The sequence below is a fragment of the Ceratosolen solmsi genome, unplaced genomic scaffold (assembly GCF_000503995.2).
Source record: "Ceratosolen solmsi marchali unplaced genomic scaffold, CerSol_1.0 scaffold47, whole genome shotgun sequence".
Lineage (NCBI taxonomy): Eukaryota > Metazoa > Arthropoda > Insecta > Hymenoptera > Agaonidae > Ceratosolen > Ceratosolen solmsi.
The window spans coordinates 7,250,813-7,271,981 of NW_011948419.1; the positions used below are offsets into that span (position 1 = coordinate 7,250,813).

A 21,169-nucleotide genomic window follows, 5' to 3' on the forward strand; every position below is an offset into this window, starting at 1 on the left:
AATAATTGTTATTGTTAACCGATTTTCATCGCAATTGTATCTACACGTATAGATACAAATTTTTTTATCTTTCGTTCTCCTTTTATTATTTATGCTACTCAATCGCTTCGTTTTTCATCCCAGATTTGCAGCATTTAGATTCCAATTTTCTTGTTTTTGCTGTTATCTCCTATTATGTATATTATATATTAAACAGAATATTTTAAAATTGAAAATCATAATTTTATGTTGATTGTTCAAACTCCAGTAATTGGAAGTATATAAATTAAAATAGCATATTTAAATATTTTTAAAATTTTATGAAGAATTTTTTATAAAATGTAGGGATACAAAATTTTTTCAATATTTATTAGAGAACGACTACTGACGATAATACTATTTTTATCGTTGTATATGCACCTAAACCTTATATTAACATAAATATATTATATATGTGTAATTCCATTGTATGGCCAACGATTATGCCTATATTATCATGTAATGCTATTTTTTGATAAGTTTCACAAACTTTATATTTAAATGGTTTATGTATTAACTTATATATGATAGCGAATGTGAGAAATAAGAATATTATTTAATTTAAAAAAGGAATTTACTATTAATTATTAATATGACCATGAATATAATTAAGTAAATTAGAAATGTTTTTATTATTACAGTATAATTAATTCTTATAAAATAAATATTATAATGCATCTTAAGGATATAATAATGTACCACAAAGGAAATTTGTACAATAAAACGCATTATTTTCTAGTAATACCAAATTTCGCAGATTTCACCCATATTTAATAGTTTTATTTCTACTCATATATTTAAACTTTGTGGTTTTTTTGTATCGATAATTTTAAACACTCAATTTTGTGTTATCTTCTCATTATATCTAAGATATTACTTTATTTTCATTTTTATTTCATTTCGTTTTTTATTTCATCAAAAACCAATTTTTAATTATTTTTTTTTAGATATTCACTTATTTGCGTATTACATTGAATAACATACCCTTTTCAAAATCGTGATAAATGCAGATCAAATTTGATAGAATTTAAAATTGAGGAAAAAATTACATTTAAGTAAAATAGAAATAAGGTAGATTATTTTACGAACATGATAACAATTAATGGTGTTTTTAGTATTTGAAATCTTGTACCTGTATTTTACTGAACGGTACATTTTTGCTTATGTTTGTTTACGGTAGTGATCTTACACTCAATATAGTTCTGTTTATTTTTATTATACTTTTATATGACACATTTTTTAAATGTAAAATATATCTTACTACCGTAAAGTGTGTAAATAACTCTATCATTATTATTAAATATTAACCATATTTTAAAAATCTCGCCTCATGTTTATGATTATGAAATACAAAAAAATGTTCATATCATTTGATTAGATTATTATAAATTTACCCGGATTTCTTTATTTAACATGTGTGTTAGTTAAGGACAGTGTATTAATAAAATGACACCAATCGAAAAATGTTTCGCTGTTTTCCATGCATACACATTGACCTATTATGCATTATTTATATCTATATAATTTAAAAATTTTATGCTATTATGCATGTTTTATATAAATCTTACGTTTGTAAAATGATTAAAGAGTTAAAATCGTCGACTGACTTTAAACAATTGCCACTTTATAACGTAATATAGTGTAAAAAATTTATACAATTTTAGAGCACTAAAATTCAACAACCTGCAGAATTTGTTAGATTGTACAATCTCATACCAATAACCTTTCCAAGTATATCTTATTACAGCAATTTTTTAATGTCATACGGTGACTTTGAATTCTTAAACATCAAGTAAAACATTACTCTGCCATTTATAACATTTTTCTCTCCAATAAGAATCTTAACGATGTATCATAAACAATCGGAATGCAGATTAATACTGACGATATCGATATTTTTATCAGGTTCCGTTGGAAACCAATTGCATCGACGCTTTTCAACATATTTCATCGTTAGTATATAATTCAATCTCATTATAGTACTGTCTATAATATGTATATTTATATATCCGCCCTTTTCCATTTCTTTAATATATATATACAGTGCGCGGAGAAGTAGAGGCAGATCGCCAACAAATTTGTGACCACATTGCTAACAATTGCTTTCCATTCTATTTAAAATTCTTTCTAAATTCATTCGATTTTTTTTTTATATGAATTTTTTTATTATTCTGTATTTTTGTCTTAAAGTTTTTACGCTTTCAACTTTTGCCTGGTAATCAGCAAGTATAGATTATATATAAATAATGTAAGAAAACCTTTCTACTATTTCGCATCTTGTAATATAATGTAATGTAAATTTGAACTTTTTCGGTAAATATTTTATTTTACTAAGTAGAATTGTTCAATTCATATTGTTAGATTTTCCACACTTTTTAAAAATTTACTCATAGTTTAGAAACAACTATTTATATATTTCTTTATTTATTATCTTTTCTATTTTTTGATTATCTATTTTGAACTAAAATTACTTAGAAACGGCAGCAAGCGCATGGTTTTCCGATATCTTATGATTGTTCGGATCGGAGTAAAAACTTTTATTATTACAAAATTTAAATTAAAATTTTTTTTTTAATAAATAACTACAAAAATAAAAAAAATTAATATAGAAGAAGACGTATACAATTCTGTGATTATATGATTTTACATCAGGACAGTTTTTTCTATGCATTCGTAATTACCATATAAAAAAATTCAATGCATTACGAAAAATTTTGGATAAAGCGAGTTTTACTTTTCTTTTATGTATTTTCGTACTGCTGAATTAATGCTAGGTAATAAATTACTTATAAAAAGTACAAATAATTCTTATTATCAAATCTGATAAGAAGTAGAAAAAGCTCGCGAGGTTTTAATAAATAAACTGTTTATCATTCACGAAGAATGCAAAAAGTAGAAAAAGTTGGCAGGTGGGAAGTAGGTTTTTATATATTTCTTTTTCTATACCGTAAATTTTTTAAGTTAAAACTAATGATTAATTATATATTTTTATTTTTTAAAGAACTGAGTAAATTATCAAATGGTAAAATTAAAAATATTGTAATTTTTTTATTTATCTATGTTACTATAATTATATATTTAAACGATAAATCCATTCAATAACGTGGTTAATTTTGTCCAGAATTCAGTTTTGATTGATAATGATATTAACAATACTAATACAGTACTAACTCGTACAAAATAAACATGATTTTTTAGTGTACATCTATTTAATCCTTCAAGTGTATTTACTTTACGAAAACTAAAATTAAAAACGTCATAACCTCAAAACTTTAATTTAAACTGCATCCGATGCATATAATAATTTCTATAAACATTTTTATTGATAATCATTATATTTGTAGGTCTTCAAATTTCTAATTTGGATATAAATATATGATAGAAAGCAAAACATTAAATATTTAATAGGTTTATAAATAAATATCTATATTAACTTACAATAAAAACAAATGACCAATATTGAACAAATAAGGTAGTTAAAACTTTAAAATTCTTTCAGAAAAAGTATTAATATGCACAGGTGCGCATCGACACATGCGCGTACACACGCATAGAATAAATATATATATATTTTTTTTTGTACGGACATACATTTAAATTATAATTTCAATTAACAAAATATAAACAAAAATTGAGCGAATGAACGGATGCAGTTTAGATTATTGTAAATAATAAATTTTACATATCAAAATATGTAATAAATTGATGGGTAAACTTTGTTACGCCCAATAAAAAAGTAATGCACAGAAATCGCAACTTCTGCATATCTTTAATGTCAGTTCATATCAAATGATACTGACTAAATGGTAAGTGCTTAGAGGCGATAAAAGCTCATGATATAGCTTTTAATATTTTTTTACTTTTTAACACATGTTTTGACAACATTATTTAGAAATTTATTTCGCTTTCTATAAGGTTGTTGTATCTATTTTTTTTAAACTTAAGATAAGTGTTATTACAACATTTGAATGTAAAGAACATTATTTAACACTATGTAGACTCTGTTTGATTTATTTGTTTTTTAACATATGAATGGACCACATGATAATTAAATTTTCACTTACACGCCGAAATTATTTTCACAAAATTGGATTTCATTTTACAAGATTGAGCTACTCTGTATTCATTTAAGCTACGTCTTTTATTTTTGTAATAAACTATGTACAAACTCACATATGAAAAGAAAAAGATGTAACACCAAAGTATGCACTATTCAGTTGCGCTATTTAGTATTTCAATATTTTACATTATTCATTACGTAATAAAAAATAATGATAAAAATGACAAAATAAATTTTTTTTTTGAAATAGTCAGATAATTTGAATTGCGAAATAAAGAAAACAATTCTTGTTATATACTATAAATATGTAGATAATAGCGGATAGAAACGTTATCTTGTAACGAATATAAGAAGTGTTTTTTTGTCCAAAGTAAGTACGAATCGTATTTAATCAACAAATGTCAATAAATGTGAACAAATCTTCGATATATATTATTATAGGACTGAGATAGAGATGAAGATAAAATAAAATAAAATTCATTAGTAATTCCATGTGGTGATTTGAGCACGTTTCCGACTATCAATATAAACGGCGACCAAGTTGATTTTCATTATTTGTTATTATTATCATTATCATTACTATTATCATTATCGTTATCATTATCATTATCATTAGTATTACTATAATAATAATAATAATAATTATGATTATTATTATTATTTTTATTATTATACGCAGAGGAAGAGGACGGCGCCGCTCGCTCGAGGGAAATTCGTAGGTTCGTTCATACGTTCGTACTACGTTCTCGAAGAGAAAACTGAGTAGTCGATCCAGGCTTATAACGAGATCGTCCCGGCTAAATTATTCCACCGATACAATGCAATTACAAATCTTCTCGACATTCGATGTTACGTATTGGCTACACACATGCTTACATGATGCACAAGTCGTCAATTATTCAAGTCGTCTCTCGCTCGCCCACTTTGTTAAATGGTTGATAACTCGACCGCATTATTTCTTGAAAAAATGACCACATTTTATGAATTAAAGTATGCCTACTTATCGAATCCGGAATGTAGTAGTGATGGTGGTGATGGCGTTGGCGGTGATTGCAATGGAATGACAGTGTTAAGATGAGATGGATTTGAGAGCCTTAATGCTGACCAAAATGCGGGATACATCCGCAAAACATCCAGGATGAGCACACGGAATTAAGTATGGACTCGCGCACGAAAGGATAAAGACGTCGGCGTATCTCTCGCTGAGATGAATTTAAGTATGGTATATGGATGCGCTTATACGGGCGTGTCGGTCTTTTTATCCAAATTTTTCTTAATGTCCTTGCTGTTGTTGGTGTCGTTACGGCCGTTGACGTACTCGCTACTGGCGTGTATCGGATTCTCTTGGCCATGTTGGGAAGCCGCCAGCTTCTCATCGCTTATGATGTGTTGCTCGTGCTCGTGCTCGTGTTGGTCCTCGTCTTCATCTGAGCCCGGCGTTATGTGGGCTTCGCTGCCGGCACCCGCACCCCCGACGGCCTCTTCATCGCTCCGACGCCTCGCTGCAACAAGCAACCCCACCAATATCGGTCAAAGGCACTCTTTCTTTAAGGTACGTGTGGATTTTCTTACCCTCGCTCTATTGCTTTTTGCTTTTTGTATTTTTATAAGGCTAATAATACGATGTCGGAGTCCAACTGTGGACTTTCATTGTTCATTTTCATTTTTAATTTTCTCTTTTGATCCAAACCGTTTGATCTCCGCAAGTTCTACACCCTATTTCAAAGTTCTAGCCTCATTGATCTTGCATACTTTATTTATTATTATGGATATCAATTATATCGATAATTATGTAATCATCTAAAATTACCAACTGCTCAGAATTAAAATTCTTTTCACTATTGACTACAATAATTTTGATAATAATCCATTATTTTATAAACGTTTGACAGCTATGTAAATAGAAAATCTTTCATTGTAGATTAGTGTTTTATACTTCGACAAGGAAATTTTCTTAAATGAAATTGAATATTACAGAGCAAATTTAACTTTAAATATCAATCTATTATATTTAATTATTTAGAAAATATTTAACTACAAAATCGATTGTCGCTACTTTACCTTCGAATAAAATTTTCACGACCGATTTGACATCCATAATTATCAGCATTATACAATTAATGGAAATTTTCTAACATACAATCTGTATAGGTAATTTTTCATTGAATAATCACGTTATTTATAGCAATAATAATATTTTTTATCAAACTTGATAATAATAAATTTCAATTCAATCGTTAGTAGCATAATCATTTAATTTATTCAACATTCTGACATAAGCCCATTAAAATTATTAATATATTTATATTCATATCATAGGCCTAAATCGACTTAGTTAATCAAGATATTAATTAAGTAATAATTTTATCATTAGATTGTTAATATATTTATAAATATGAATTGTATTTATAAATAAATTTTATATTATTCTTCGTTACATAAATTAGAAAAATTTATTAAATTTAATTAAAAACAATGAAGTGAGACTCCGACATCTTCATATACTTCTACAAATTTAGTTGTATTAATATGATTAAGGTAGAAAAGACTGAAATTATGTTTATCTGTCTATCTATAAAGAAATGTTTACTGTAAAAATATCTAAAGGAGTTAAATTAAATTTTTTAATGAAAAATTATTTTATGTATTTTCAAAATGTTTTGTATAAAAATTTTCAATAACTTTAAAAGTTAATAGTATGAAATTTGTACATCTTAATATGTATACTTTACACTTACATAAACTTAGGGACCCATTTAACGCTAATACATTAATCGAATAATTTGCTATTGAAACTGATTTGTTTTTAATATATAAATATATATATAAATTTTGTTTAAAGAAATGTAAGTGTTAATAGTATAATTAAAATATCAAGATATTCTATATAGACATTTGAGTATATAAAAAAAAATGATTATTAAAATATTATTTGAAAATGAAATTAATTGGATTAATATATAGGAATTCCATGCGAAATAGTTGTATAAGAATATAGTATATGTATATATTAATGTATAATTATATATTAATATATGTATATGAATATAGTAATGTAATAATAATTACATAATTAAAATATTAATAGCGTGTCAAAATAAAAATAATAACATTGAACAGAATAAAAAGTTATTTATTTTATATGTATAGCAACAGCATTTAGTATAAAATATTATTATTACAAAAATTCTATTTAGTTAACACTTTTAAGACGTTACGTTTCGTATTTAAAATTTTTTATTTTTTATAAATATAATTAAAATCTTACATTAGTTGTTTGATGTCAAGAAGTAAATAGTTTAAATTGTAGTTGAGTTAAAACACAGAGCAGTGAATTAAAAATCGATATCATATTTAAAACAATGCATGTTATGAAAAATAAATTAATGATTATGGAAAATGTAACATGCTACGATGTGAGTGATGCTATGTAGTAACTAGAACATATATAAGTGATAATAATGAAAAAAATTCTAATTCTTTAGTTTATATCTTTCATAATTTATATAAATAATTTAACAGTTAATAATATAATATTGTTTTAACTTGCAAAATTCATACTACTTATTTTTTAATTTTGCATTGCATTAAATTATTACTTCAAAATTTGACTATCAAATCTTTTGTTTATATAAGAATTATTACAAAAATTGCTAATGTAGGAAAAATAAAATTTTTATATGTGATTGGACTTTTATTTATATGTATCAATAATATAAAATTTCGTTAATAATATATGAATACGAAAACTATATTCTGAAATTTAATAATTTACAGATTCGTTCGTTCTCTTTGATTCAGTAATTCTTATATTATATATCTTGTGTCTAATATAATTTCTTATAATTATCAATGGTATGAATTAAAATACAATAACTTCATTCTTGTATACAATTTTACATCAATATAATTAGTTGAGTATTAATTCATGAAACATAATTAAATAAATTAAAACTAATTAAATTTTTTACCGATTTAAAAATAATTAAGTAAATTAAATATTAAATGAATTAAATATGTATAATATTTATACATTCTAAAAAAATTCAAATAGCCGTATATTTTATATTAATAATTATAATTTATAATATATTCCTACATGTTATTATTTGATATGTTGACATTTTTAACAGTTAATTTATGTTTAGAAATTCATATATAAATTTCTTTTTATCTAATTATTAGAAATATAAATATTTATTAATTATTGTACAAGAACAAACTTTTTTTCATATGGAAATGTTTACATTTTAACAAAACTTTATAAAAATTATATGATATTACTAAGTTAAATTAATATATTAAGATATTTAAAATAAATAAAATGATTCCATATTATATTAATTTTTAAATGATAAGTAATTGATTATAAAATATTTATTAACCTTTTATCTAAATGTTTTACAAGTATTATAAATATATTAAATTGTTTATTTTTATTATTATTAAATACTTATTATTGTTAAATAATGTAAATTTTTATTATTTTTTTATTATAAACAAAATTTTATTTTAGCATTAACTTGAAATTATAATACTTTGTTTGTTTTTCAAATCATATTCTGTAATACTAAATTAGTCTTATTATACCTTATAAGCATACCTACATTATTTAAATTTTTAAAGAATGAAAAAATAATAATTAATGAATTTACTTTAAAAATTTTTTAATAATTCAAGTTTATCATTTGTTAGTTAAACATATTATTCATTTTTTAATAACATTTTATTTAACATTTATTTGTGTTTACAAATACGTTTGAATTTAACTTGTTACAGGAAGTTAAGTCCAGTAATAAACAAAAATCATTAGTTTTCTTGGAAGATTTTCTTCATTTTTAATAATTATAGGTATTTAATAATCTATAATATACGTAGTTATAGTCAAATTATATGTAAAGTATATAAATTATTTTTACATTATGAAATCACAATAGTAATAAGTTAATCTATTCGTTGATATCAACATTATTTCATCTATATTTTAAAATAATAAAACCTACTATTCTATACAAAAAAGTGTAGCCTAGAATTTGAGAAAAAGAAAACCTTTATCAATATTGTTTTTATAACAATAATATAATTAACATTTTAATTCTCAGTCTATATAAAGGTGGTACAAATAACTAGTTTACTTAAGTATTATTACTATTTTTGCTATTACTTCTATAAAATATGTTAACGATCAATAAAATATTATAAGTGTTACTCTGAAATAGTATTGCCTAAAAAATTGAACAATTATATTATAAATAAAGTAAAAAGTAATATTAACTTGTTTTAGTTCAAGAATATTCTAAATATTCTAAAAATTCTTTATTTAATATACTTAACTGTAATACACATTATAAAAGTAAAACAAAAATATATTCCCAATTTTATTAACTAAATTTCACAATATAAAATATAAAATATAAACTATTCCGCTACATAAAATTCATATTATTATGTGAAAAAATACTTATTCTGTGTATACTATTGCCTTCAAATGGGTTTACTTTTAAATTCTTTAATTTATTAATTTAAATTTAAGGTTTATTAATTGAAATTCACAATATCGTTATTACAGTTGCTTTTGGCCCTTATTAATTCGAAATGTATATTTCTAGATAATATTTTTTTGTGTTTTAATATAACTAAGTAAAATATAACAATCACTGTTTCAGTAAAATAAATGGTACTTTTGTAATGTAGTTCTGATAGGCCACGAGTTTAATATAATATAAATTGCGTATCTGGGGATGGAAAATTTAAAGCAAAGGTTAAAAGAAAATGAATATTTCGAAATATAAATAAAAATATTAATATAAAAATATTATGATTTCTTAAAAAATTAGCCATTTTAAATACATGGCCATGCGTCTAATATGATAAAAAGGTCAATAAATAGTACATGCATTATTATACAAATAATTAAAATGTCATATTTATGTCTTTTTATATTATTCCGAGGAATACTTTTATTTCGTTAATATATCCAATTAATAACATTAACTATCTACTCATTAAGCAACAAAGAATTACATATGCAATCTTTTCATATACCTTATCTACATTTCATGTAGAATGCTTTTAAAACATATTAGAAATTTATACTATATTAAAATTTGTATATTCTTAGTAGAATTCTTGAAATTTGTCAAATTATTTAGTATTTCAATTTCTTTGAAAAAAATTTATTTTTAAAGTTGACTTACTTTTTCAAAAATAAATATTGATTTATAATTTGAAATGACAAATTTTTATTTTTAATTATAGATTTTTTTCACGAATATCCTAATAGACTAGTATTTTGAATAAAAAACTTAACAAATGTTTAATAAATGAAATAGACAAATACAATGGTCGTGCAATAATTAGATATTGTGATAAAGAGTATTTCCGAGGGGTCATATCATTAAAGTTTTAAAATACAAAACAACTATTAATAAGGAAATAGAAAAGTCAATTAATTCTAATGTTTGACTTGTCCATATTTGCATAATTGCCCTCACCGATTTGTGGAGGTTGCTTGTTATTTATTATATTTTTACAATAAAGTGTCTCTCATCATTAATTGTGTATTAAATATGTTTTTAAATTTCGATGTAAAATATACAAAGTCATTGGAATTTCATGCAATATATCGCAAGCTTGATTTGACATGCACCTTTATTATTGATATATTTAATCAAAATGTATATTCTAATTTTCTATAACATTTAAAAATAACCATAAATAAAACTTCTTGGATGCGATCATTACAATAAGAAAATTTTTACTCCTTGAATTATATATAAGAAAAAAGTAATTCCAGAAATATTGTATAAAATTAGCATCTAATATGTAATTTACGACTATTAAGTTAGAGTGACAATTTATAAAAGCAAACATTTTTATGAAATTGCAATGATAAATTACTCTATGATGTTTTATGAAATAATGATTGAAAATTTAGTGAAACTTATTTAATAATATAATAAAAAAATCATATTGAAATTATTTTATTAATTATTCTCAGATTAAAACTGTATCTCAAGAACACAAAATCCTGCATCACTTAATTGTAAATTTCTTATATTTATCATTAAATGACATTAGATAATATGAAAATTTATTATACGTTTATGAAAAATTAATTATTAGCTAAATTAATTTTAATTCTAAAAAATTAAATTAATGCAAGGCTTTTATACGAAAAAACAATACAGCGCTGATGTTTATGAATGAACGCTAAATAACCATTACTATACGAATAAACAATACAGCGCTGATGTTTATGAATGAACGCTAAATAACCAAGGCCATCGCTAAACAGCTAATGAATAAATAAGAAAATTAATAACCAAATATGTCGCATAATAATGACGAAGAAATCGGGCGGGGAACTAGCGAACAAAAACAGTAATGTGATGCTCTGTCTGGTGTAGCTGTATTACGACGACTTACCCCTGGACAGTATCACGTCTAGAGCACAATTCACACGCCTATTGTTGATGGCTGTCAGGATTCTTTACTTGGCCCGACTTACATGCTGTCCTATCGATAGCAGCATAACATACAAGACATTTTTGTTTATATGTAATATACAAAGTTAAAGCTGAGCAGACCAACAATTATCTTGCCTTTCATGCTTAAGTAAGATGTACTTCCAATCTGCGTTTTAATTTAGATTTTAAATGAAAATTTATTTTTTCTGCATGTGTTTTTAAAATCAATTTTGACTTTGCAAGTTTGTTTAATCTTGATAAATTAATGATTTTATTGCAGTATCATATGTTTAATATTATCTTGACTGAATTGTCATGTATTGTTTTATGTTCGCATAAAATATCATTCTCTTTGATTATTTTGTAGAAACTGCGGAATATAATTTAAAGTAAATTAATTCTCTGAATAAATTTTTAAGCTAACTGATAAATAATAATTCGTTACTATTTTCTAATTTTATTAAATATAATTTATCTAATTTATTTCCGCACCAAACTTAAACATTAGTATCACTTAATTTCTTTATATTTCTTTCGTGCTTTATGAATGGTTTGTTAAAAGCTTAATACCATATACAAGAACACTTACGAACAATTATTTTCCAACTACACCCAAAACCGTCTTTTTTCTACATGAGTATATAAGCTCACTTAAAGAGGAAAGCACGTTAAGAATATTTAAGTAACTATGGAAGATTTGCTCAATGCTTTTCATAAAAGAGGATAAACAAAATTTGAAACCAATTAACTCACCTGCAAAACACCAGCGTCCAGTTGCGCGAGCAAAAATTACTAGGAACACACAAAGGATAAGTATCAAAACTCCGATAACGATTCCAATTATTGATCCGGCATCCAAATCTACTCCTGAAAACAATTTAATTTATTTGTTATTTAATTATAAATTTGCTAGTTTATTGCTTTTCTAACGACCAGTTTTATTTAATAACAAATATTTAAAATAATTAATAAAAACAAAATACATTAAATAATACTAATAAAATAATAATAATAAAGTAATTCATAAAAATAATAATAATAATAATAAAGCATACGTATTATTCCTCATTTTCACAAAAGTGATGTTTCGCTATTCTGTTAGTTCTTAAAAATAATATGTCACTATTGAAAAATATCAATAACAATTGGACATTATATTTGGTAAAAACTATTAAAAAGTTATTTCTTTCAAGTTTACTCAAGTTTAGTATTCATAGAAATTTGTTTAAAGTTATGTTCAATAGTATTCAACTAAAGACATTCTAAACAGAAAATACAAATTATTTTAGTCACATAATATTTAAGAGTGATAATACTTTTTACGTAAATTTAAATATACGATTATCTTTATTAAGCTACTGATGTGCAAAATACATACTTTTAATTGTTTAAGCATTGTTTGAAATGTAGAAAATATCATGTTAGATTATTAGCTTCCTTATTCTTATTATAATATACAACAAATGAAATAGAAATAGAAATGTAAATAACAATAATAAAATACTAATCAAATATAATGATTCAATATTTCTTATAAAATTATTATTTTCATTGCGAATCATTATAATGATAATTAATATAATAATAATAAAGTAACTAAAAGAATAATTTATGAAACGTATATAGTGACGATTACCTAGTGCGTGCATGTGTTCGGAGAGCTTATCGTAGAATTGATTGAATCGACCTAAAGCTCCTGCGTGAGCATGCGACGAAGGTATTTGCGATTAGAAAACAATTTTTGACTTATATGCGGTGATATTAATAGATAGTCATCATCAATCAGCGACACGTGACTGTGAATGATTTGATTAAAAGCTCAAATAATACTACAAGAAAATTCATAAACTTCTGACGCTTCATAATCATTTATGAGTTTTCCGAACAACAGAATTCATCAATACATTTAAGTATATTTAAAAAAAAATTATGTTAAAAATTTACAAAATTCTGTATTGATTATAAATAAATTCATATTGCAATAATGTTAAAATAATGTATTTTAATTCTTAGGTAATTTATAGATGTTATAAATTACAATGTTTATATTTACAATATTTTTTTATGTAAGGTAATAGCTGGAAGTATAAATATGATTATGTAACAAGTAATATAATGAAACAGAAAATTGTACGATTGTCACAATCAATGAGTGTCGATGATAAGGATAATATGATTCAATAACATTAATGCTATGCAAAAATATATTTACTCAAAAAAATTGCATAATTAAAATTTTTACTGTATGTTATATGATTATATAGTTAGTTTATCATTTTCTGTTAAAATCTTATAAACACATAAGATTTTCACAAAACTATAATAGCATAATGATGAGAAAAAATGTGTGCTTAGCATTAATTTAATATATTTGTGCTTTGTCATGAGATTAAATTTAATTAATAAATATAAAAAACATAATACTTGCATATAATAATTAGATGGACTTACCTGCTGGTGGCTCAGAAGAAGATGATAAAATTATTTTATATACGGCATATCCTTCGTTGTTGTGAGCTTCCAAACTATATTCTTTGTCTGTATCGGACTTTTGTACGCTGTCAATATTCAAAACGAGACTCCAATATCCATGACCCTAAATAAATAATTGGAAATACTTGTATTTTTATAAATTTATATATAAATGTAGCTTTTCAATCAGCTTTTAAATGTTATATTATAAAGTCTAAGTAACCTAATTATTCATTAGTACGAGCCAGTAAACATCTATAATAGTTCGTTTTGTTTCTATTTATTTTGAAAAACCTATGACAAACAATTTTTATACCATATTTTAAATTTAGATACATAAATAATTATAAAGTAACTAAAAGAAATTAAAGTATTTTATAATTCAGAAAATATTCGTAGATGAATGTTAAACATTAGCGCCAAATTTATGGGTTTATTTGATTTTATTAATAATTTCATATCTCAAGTGTTTAACATATATGCTTCTAAAAATTATATATAATAATTTCAAATTAACTAAGATATTTTATATTAAATTCATTATAAGTTACCTAATATTTATTTGAAAATTCTTTTGCAATTTAATAAATATTTAATGATGCAATTATTGATATTAAATATCAATGTGATTCATAAATCAGAAATAATCAAGATAATATTTTTATCAATATTCAGTTTTGTTGATAAAAATGACATTTACAAAGAATGAATTACGAGATCAGAAATTATTATATATAACCATACTTATAAAAGTAATATATATATATAAATTCAAGAATGACTCGTTATTATTTCTAATCATCTTTGTAGTAAGTCAATTCATTACACTTTTTTCTATTAAAGCACGTAAGATTTTTAGCTATTTAATAAACTTAGTATTTTATTTTGTACATTTATTTGATGTATAATTAATAATTAATAATATTTTGTACAATTAATAATATTTTTTATATTAGTCTAAATTTCTTAATTTACATTTAAATAATTTTTATACTTATGAATGCATCTAATTTTTCAATTTATCAAAAGATATTTTATAATTTGATGAAATAAATTTTATATATACATTGTTTCGGTTCTCTATCTATATTCTTTGTTAATAATAAAAATAATATTTTATAATATATTTATCATATAATGAAGATGATACATATATATCTAAAATAAACTACGATAAATTTTAATATTCAATAAGTAATAACCTAGTTTTAAATAAAAGTCTTTTTGTATTTTTCACAACCGTCCAAAGTAAATTAAATGGATTATTTGCAGCATAAATAGTACTTTGCTTATCACTAGTCACAAAAACAGACATTAAACAGTTTTTTTAATACAGTGAAATTACGATGTAACAGACAAAAGGTACATGAGGTGATAAGCGAGAAAAAATTGGTACGCTCCTAAAGTAATATTTTTCCTATATTTGAACGAAACTAGAACGGGCAAATAACGATTTTTTCATCTCTTTCGCTCGATCTATCGTTTTCTATCCCGTTTTTACCTTTCTTTCTACCATGAAATATGAATTTACCAAGTCTACAGGAGAGGAAGTCTGCAATCGGCCAGACACATCGGGCATTCCAGCATTGATCTTCACAGTATCGACTTTCCATGTAAAGTTGGGCTTCGGATTGGCCTGAACCGTCACGTTCACTTTTCCGGGACGGCCAATTGCGTAACCAAAGCGCTCGATCGTCTGCTGTGGCTGTGGTGGGACTGTGGTGTAAGCAGAAAGTAATTTTTAATGCAATAAATGACGATGCAGGCATATGAAAGTATTTCGAAATATGTAAATATGTAAGAATACATAAGAATGTTCTCTAATCGAATAACATGCGCTCTTAGGCTATATTAAAACTGGTTCGTTCTTTTATAATTACTTGATGAAGTCTAAAAATTTGCAGCAATTACTTCTATACTTGTAATACTTCCATATTAGATAGATTTTTATTTCATTAAAATTTTTCAGATATTACTTGTTATCGTACCAAGTATACAAACATCTTTTGATTCAGTAATAATCTACTGTATTTGCATTCTTAATAAGTAATAAAAGTTAAAATGCTTTAACCATTATATTACAATTTCGAAAGCACAAGCTTTGTATTATATTCCATCGATAAATCGTTCCATTTATCAAAAAATCACGTTCTCAATAACTAAAATCTATACCTCAAGTGTATAATTACAATTATAAAAAAGTAGAATTCCATTAAGGTTGGTTTGACGTTTTTATGTAGGTAAATTAACTTTTTTTCATACACAGTATTATTAAATTTATTACAACTATTTAGCTATAATTATACATAAAACATTTAAATTCAATTAAATGAAAATTATTAACTAATTGGACTATCTACACTCACAGTGAACTTCAATTTGTCTCGTTGTTTCCAAAGGCTGCTGAAGTGCAATATGATCAGCGACACAACGCAATGTTTTGCCATTATCACTTGGCGTTACACTTCTCGATGTATTTAATATAGCCTGAGTTTCCTCAATTGGTCGTCCATATATTATCGGTCTTTCATCGAATCCAATGGGTTCGTTATCTAATAGATAATTTTAGCACATGTATATTATATCCTTACTTATATATTATATATATAAGTAAATAATACAATAAAATATTTAATAAATACAACTTTTCTTTCAGAAGATAGACGATGACAAAAAAATCTAGAATAGTATATATAAATATTTTTAAATATTACGAAAAATTAATGTCGATCAAATTAGAAAATTTTAAAGTACAATACGTATTCTTCTTTTATTATACATATTTATATGCATTTAAAAACATTTATATACGATATTGTACATATTATGATTATATTGAATTGCCAACTTACTGAAAAGTAATATAAAAACTGAGAAAAAAAGAGGTTTTCTAGATTTAATTGTATGCATTAATATTTTGGTAGTAATAAACCATAAACTTACCTAAATAAAGTGAAACATTCGCGGGTGGCCTTCCTTCCACAGCTACACAGCTAACCTCCATTTTCTCCCCAGATTTGTAAGCTCCATTGTTTTTATTTAGGTGAAGTTGTGGATGCAGTGGTTGCTCTGTGAATTTCAAATATATATCTTTTATTTTAGGCTTCTTGTTTCTTTTTTGTACTATATCTGGTCCAAAGCTTGAGCTCTCACACTATTTTCGAACTTATAGCGATTACACAGATTTAAAATATTTATTTTATTCACGTAATACAAAATAAAAATAATAAAATATTAAAAATAATATTTAAATTTTTAAAATTTTAAATTTTTTGAAAAATATATAATAAAAATAAAGAAATATATTGTAACTGAAATTCGATATAAATTTTTTTAAATTTAATAACATGGCTGATAACATTAATGTTGCGCACTTATCATTATGCGCAGGTATCAAGAATAATTCACAATTTTATATTATATATATTAAAGTACGAGATATTGTTCATTGATGGACTAACTTCGAAAAAATAAGAACTCCAATTGTCCTGAAATTCAACCGATAGCAAAGGTCGTATGAGAATAATAGTGGATCCTTTCAAGATCATGTCGAGAAATTCTGCGTGAGAGTTGAAATAATTAAAAAATTCTCAGATATATCTTTTAAAAGGATTAAGGATCTAATGTTGGAAATTGAAAAGTTTTATTTGTAGAATGCTATACATAACTTTATGAAAATCACCATATTGGAGTTAAACGATAAGATTTATAATAGTAGATTGTCTTATGAACCTAGTAGAGTATTTGAATTACCAGAAGAATGTTGTATTCATGTCTGATATTTTCAAATATCTAAAAACTAGTAAAAACATATTAAATATTATACACCAGATATATTTGGTATTTTTAATATAAGATTGGATGCTATATACATTACAAAGATGAAAATATAGTTTACGATTCTAAAATTACGGCTACCAGAGAAATGATATTTTTAATGAATCGATCAAATGAATTTTAATAAAAGAAACAAATATGTTTGTATTTTTGAAATAGAATTATAGCAATGCAATCAAAATGAAAAATAAGGCCTTCGACTTTGCAAGACTTTTTTCCAGAACAAGCAAATAAATATAAAGAAAGAATGCAATAAGAATATAAAAATGGCTTTGAATATGAAATTTCTGTATAATGCATTTATAAATTTGTAGTTTTATGGATATATATTATGGAAAAAAACTTATATCAAGATGCATTGATTATAAATCATTATTGTCTTATATTTCTATTAAATAAACTTGAAATTTATGAATTTGTAAAGAAATTGAATTATATTTTTTAATTACTTATTTGAAATATTGATTGTTTTTTACATCATTGCACATCATTACTCATTATTTAAATTTCATAAATGTAGCACTATGTAATTTCTAATACTGTATAAGCTTAAAAATTTGTCGACCTTATATTGTTTTAATTACGTTTTAACTAATTTTTTTTAACTTTTGCAAAAAAACTTTTTTAACTTTTTTTAAAAATAATTTTTTTAACTTTTGCAAAAAAACTTTACAAATGTAATAAAATTAACAATATTTACAGGATGATTATACAATTAAATCTTGATATATTAAAGGAAAATATTTATTGTGATAAAAATAAAACACGTAGTACTAAGAGAGTAGGACGCGGCCATACTGTTTAATATGTAGGCGCAATTCGCTACTGACAACAATAATTTGGCTAACTGTCTACTAGCACATATCATACAAATAGGGCAAAATAAAGAGAGGCGGCCTTCCTTTACAAAGATTATGATGCGAGATGATGAGAAAGAAGAGTACGAAGTTTATCTGGAGGATTGGAAGAAACGTAATACTGACTTGCAACGATCATGCGTACGCTATTGTAGCTTTCGGAGCGTCCCTTTCCAGGAGTGAGATAGCAGGTGACATTGCCGTCGTGCCTCTCCTTAATGTTTGATATCGTAACGCCGCACTGGCCCTTGTCAAGGCCCTCGCCGTAGTAATCGATCCCATCCTCCGAAGGTTGCCCCGGTGTCAGGACAAGGCTATCCTCGCCGGGTATAGTGAATCGGCAGACCTGCAATGCAACTGCAGCCTTGCACAAGATCGTTTGGCTATGGCCCAATTTCACTGCCACCTGATTATCCGGCTGAATTTCTACTGGCAGATTCGTTTTGAACGCTGAAATATGGTAGATCGGCTGTTAATAATTTTGCATTTATAATAATACCTTGAAATATTCTTTATTTAATGTATGTATGCTTTAAATATCTGCATAATATAAATATCTTTACGATGGACTAATAATGTATAAGTTAATAAAATATATTATTAGAATGATCGTATAGTCGACTTTCTCATTTAGAATATCGTGTACAAATAGTTAGTGAAAAATAATTTAATTTGCTAAAGAGTCCCATTAGCCGTTTGAACACACTTATAAGCTGAAGTAAATGCAAACTCTACGTAAGACTCAAATTTTTCTTGGCAATATAAATGTCAAATAGCATATCAAAAGATTATCTCATCTTTATTTTCTTTTTTACTTTCTAACTTTCTAAAGCAATGAAGTCTGGTGATTCCGCACTTGCATCTATCTAATCTTTTAATCAAATCTTTTTTTTCCATTAGAATATGTAATCATGGAAAATCGAGCAATCGCATTATTATTATATTGATCACAACAACAGTAATATCACTAGTTCACGTTAATGTAAATATAAGGGCAATTAAACATTGATCGGAAAATCGATTATTAGTAGGAAAGTTTTATTGTATAATATAATACAATATACAAAATAAATTAGTTACTTATATAACGCAAAATTAGTTTAATAATTCACTCAACGACTGGCGAGCAATTCTTATTGAAACTCAAGACGAATGCGTTCTATTTGTACTTTGTTTTGTTAATATATATATATATATATATATATATATATATATATATATATATATATATATATATAAATAAAATGCGGAAGTCAATAGTGCATAGGATATATCAATAATTCTGAGAAATAATATGGTGGATGCTGAGGCGGCAATATGTTGGCTCATCACAAAGATCATGGACAAAGATATCACTTTGGAAATTATTAAGTCATAACCGCCGCCCTTCCCATACAAATATAAAATTCAAGTGTATCTAATAATCAACGCTGCTCGATTCTTTAAAAAAATTCGAGTTAACTAAACATTACTTAATAGCATTATTAAATTATTAATTTTGTATGCTTTTTCCTTGGCATACTTGGGAAAATATGATTTCTGAATGAATCGGAGTGCTCATTTACTCGTCTAATAAATTTTTTGGATGTAGCTTTGATTGACACTTTGCGTTAATGATCTTATCACCATGACCATAATCATTATCATTACATAGCTTTTAAAGCTATTGAAATTTAATATAATTTTCAATATACGGTATTTGGGTAAAAATAATATGAAGTTTAATTTTCAAATAATTGTATGGCAATATTAATTGAGATAGTATACTAAAGCTTCGAAATTTATTTTATATTCTCACCGTACTTTTTTTTTATCTTTTCCGACTATTTCTATATACTTTACTCCTACTTTTATAATTTCTCTAATTTTACTTTAGACATACAATTTTTATTATTATTATGAAATGTTTTTTTTTATGTAATTTTGTTTGTATTTAAATATACTACAAATATTATTTTTATCGAGAATTTCGAAGTTTTCATTTTATGCAATGAGACTTTTTTCATCATTGGTAACTTTTCGAGTTTTATTTTTATAATGTTTTTTTTTCATTATGATATATTGCATTGTCTTGCTAAATAATTCTAACTCAGATTAAAAAAAGTTTTAACAGTTACACTTGTAAATTTATTTGCATTATTTATATTGTACAATTCTACTAGGCTGAAACAGCAATTTATTATGTATTTAAAAATATCCTTTCCACTTCTACTTTTCACACCTTAGTTGATTATTATGCTATGTTTAAGATCATGCTCACCTATTAGAAAATAATACATTACTTTCTGCAATTTTCTTTTCTGGGAAACAAAATAATATGAAAATTATACACTATCTCGTCACTTTCAACCATTATATTTAGAAAATTTTACATAACTTTTATGTTCTTTTATATATAATACATATTAAAAAAGTGTAATTATTTATAATATTAATTATAATATTATGATTATTTC

The 21,169-nt window shown here is 24.5% G+C and overlaps 1 protein-coding gene across 1 annotated transcript in view; it reads right to left on the reverse strand.

Annotated features, from left to right (window-relative positions):
* The window catches only part of Fas3 (fasciclin 3), a 354,642-nt gene that overhangs the window by 5,565 nt on the left and 327,908 nt on the right, over positions 1-21,169 (reverse strand). Inside the window, exons 2-8 of the mRNA XM_011497827.1 lie at positions 18,840-19,163; positions 16,963-17,088; positions 16,386-16,571; positions 15,551-15,735; positions 13,999-14,143; positions 13,184-13,243; positions 12,301-12,414 (exon numbers count right to left, since the gene is read on the reverse strand). Coding sequence (XP_011496129.1) covers positions 12,301-12,414; positions 13,184-13,243; positions 13,999-14,143; positions 15,551-15,735; positions 16,386-16,571; positions 16,963-17,088; positions 18,840-19,163 — 1,140 coding nt within the window. The remainder of the gene's footprint in view (positions 1-12,300; positions 12,415-13,183; positions 13,244-13,998; positions 14,144-15,550; positions 15,736-16,385; positions 16,572-16,962; positions 17,089-18,839; positions 19,164-21,169) is intronic.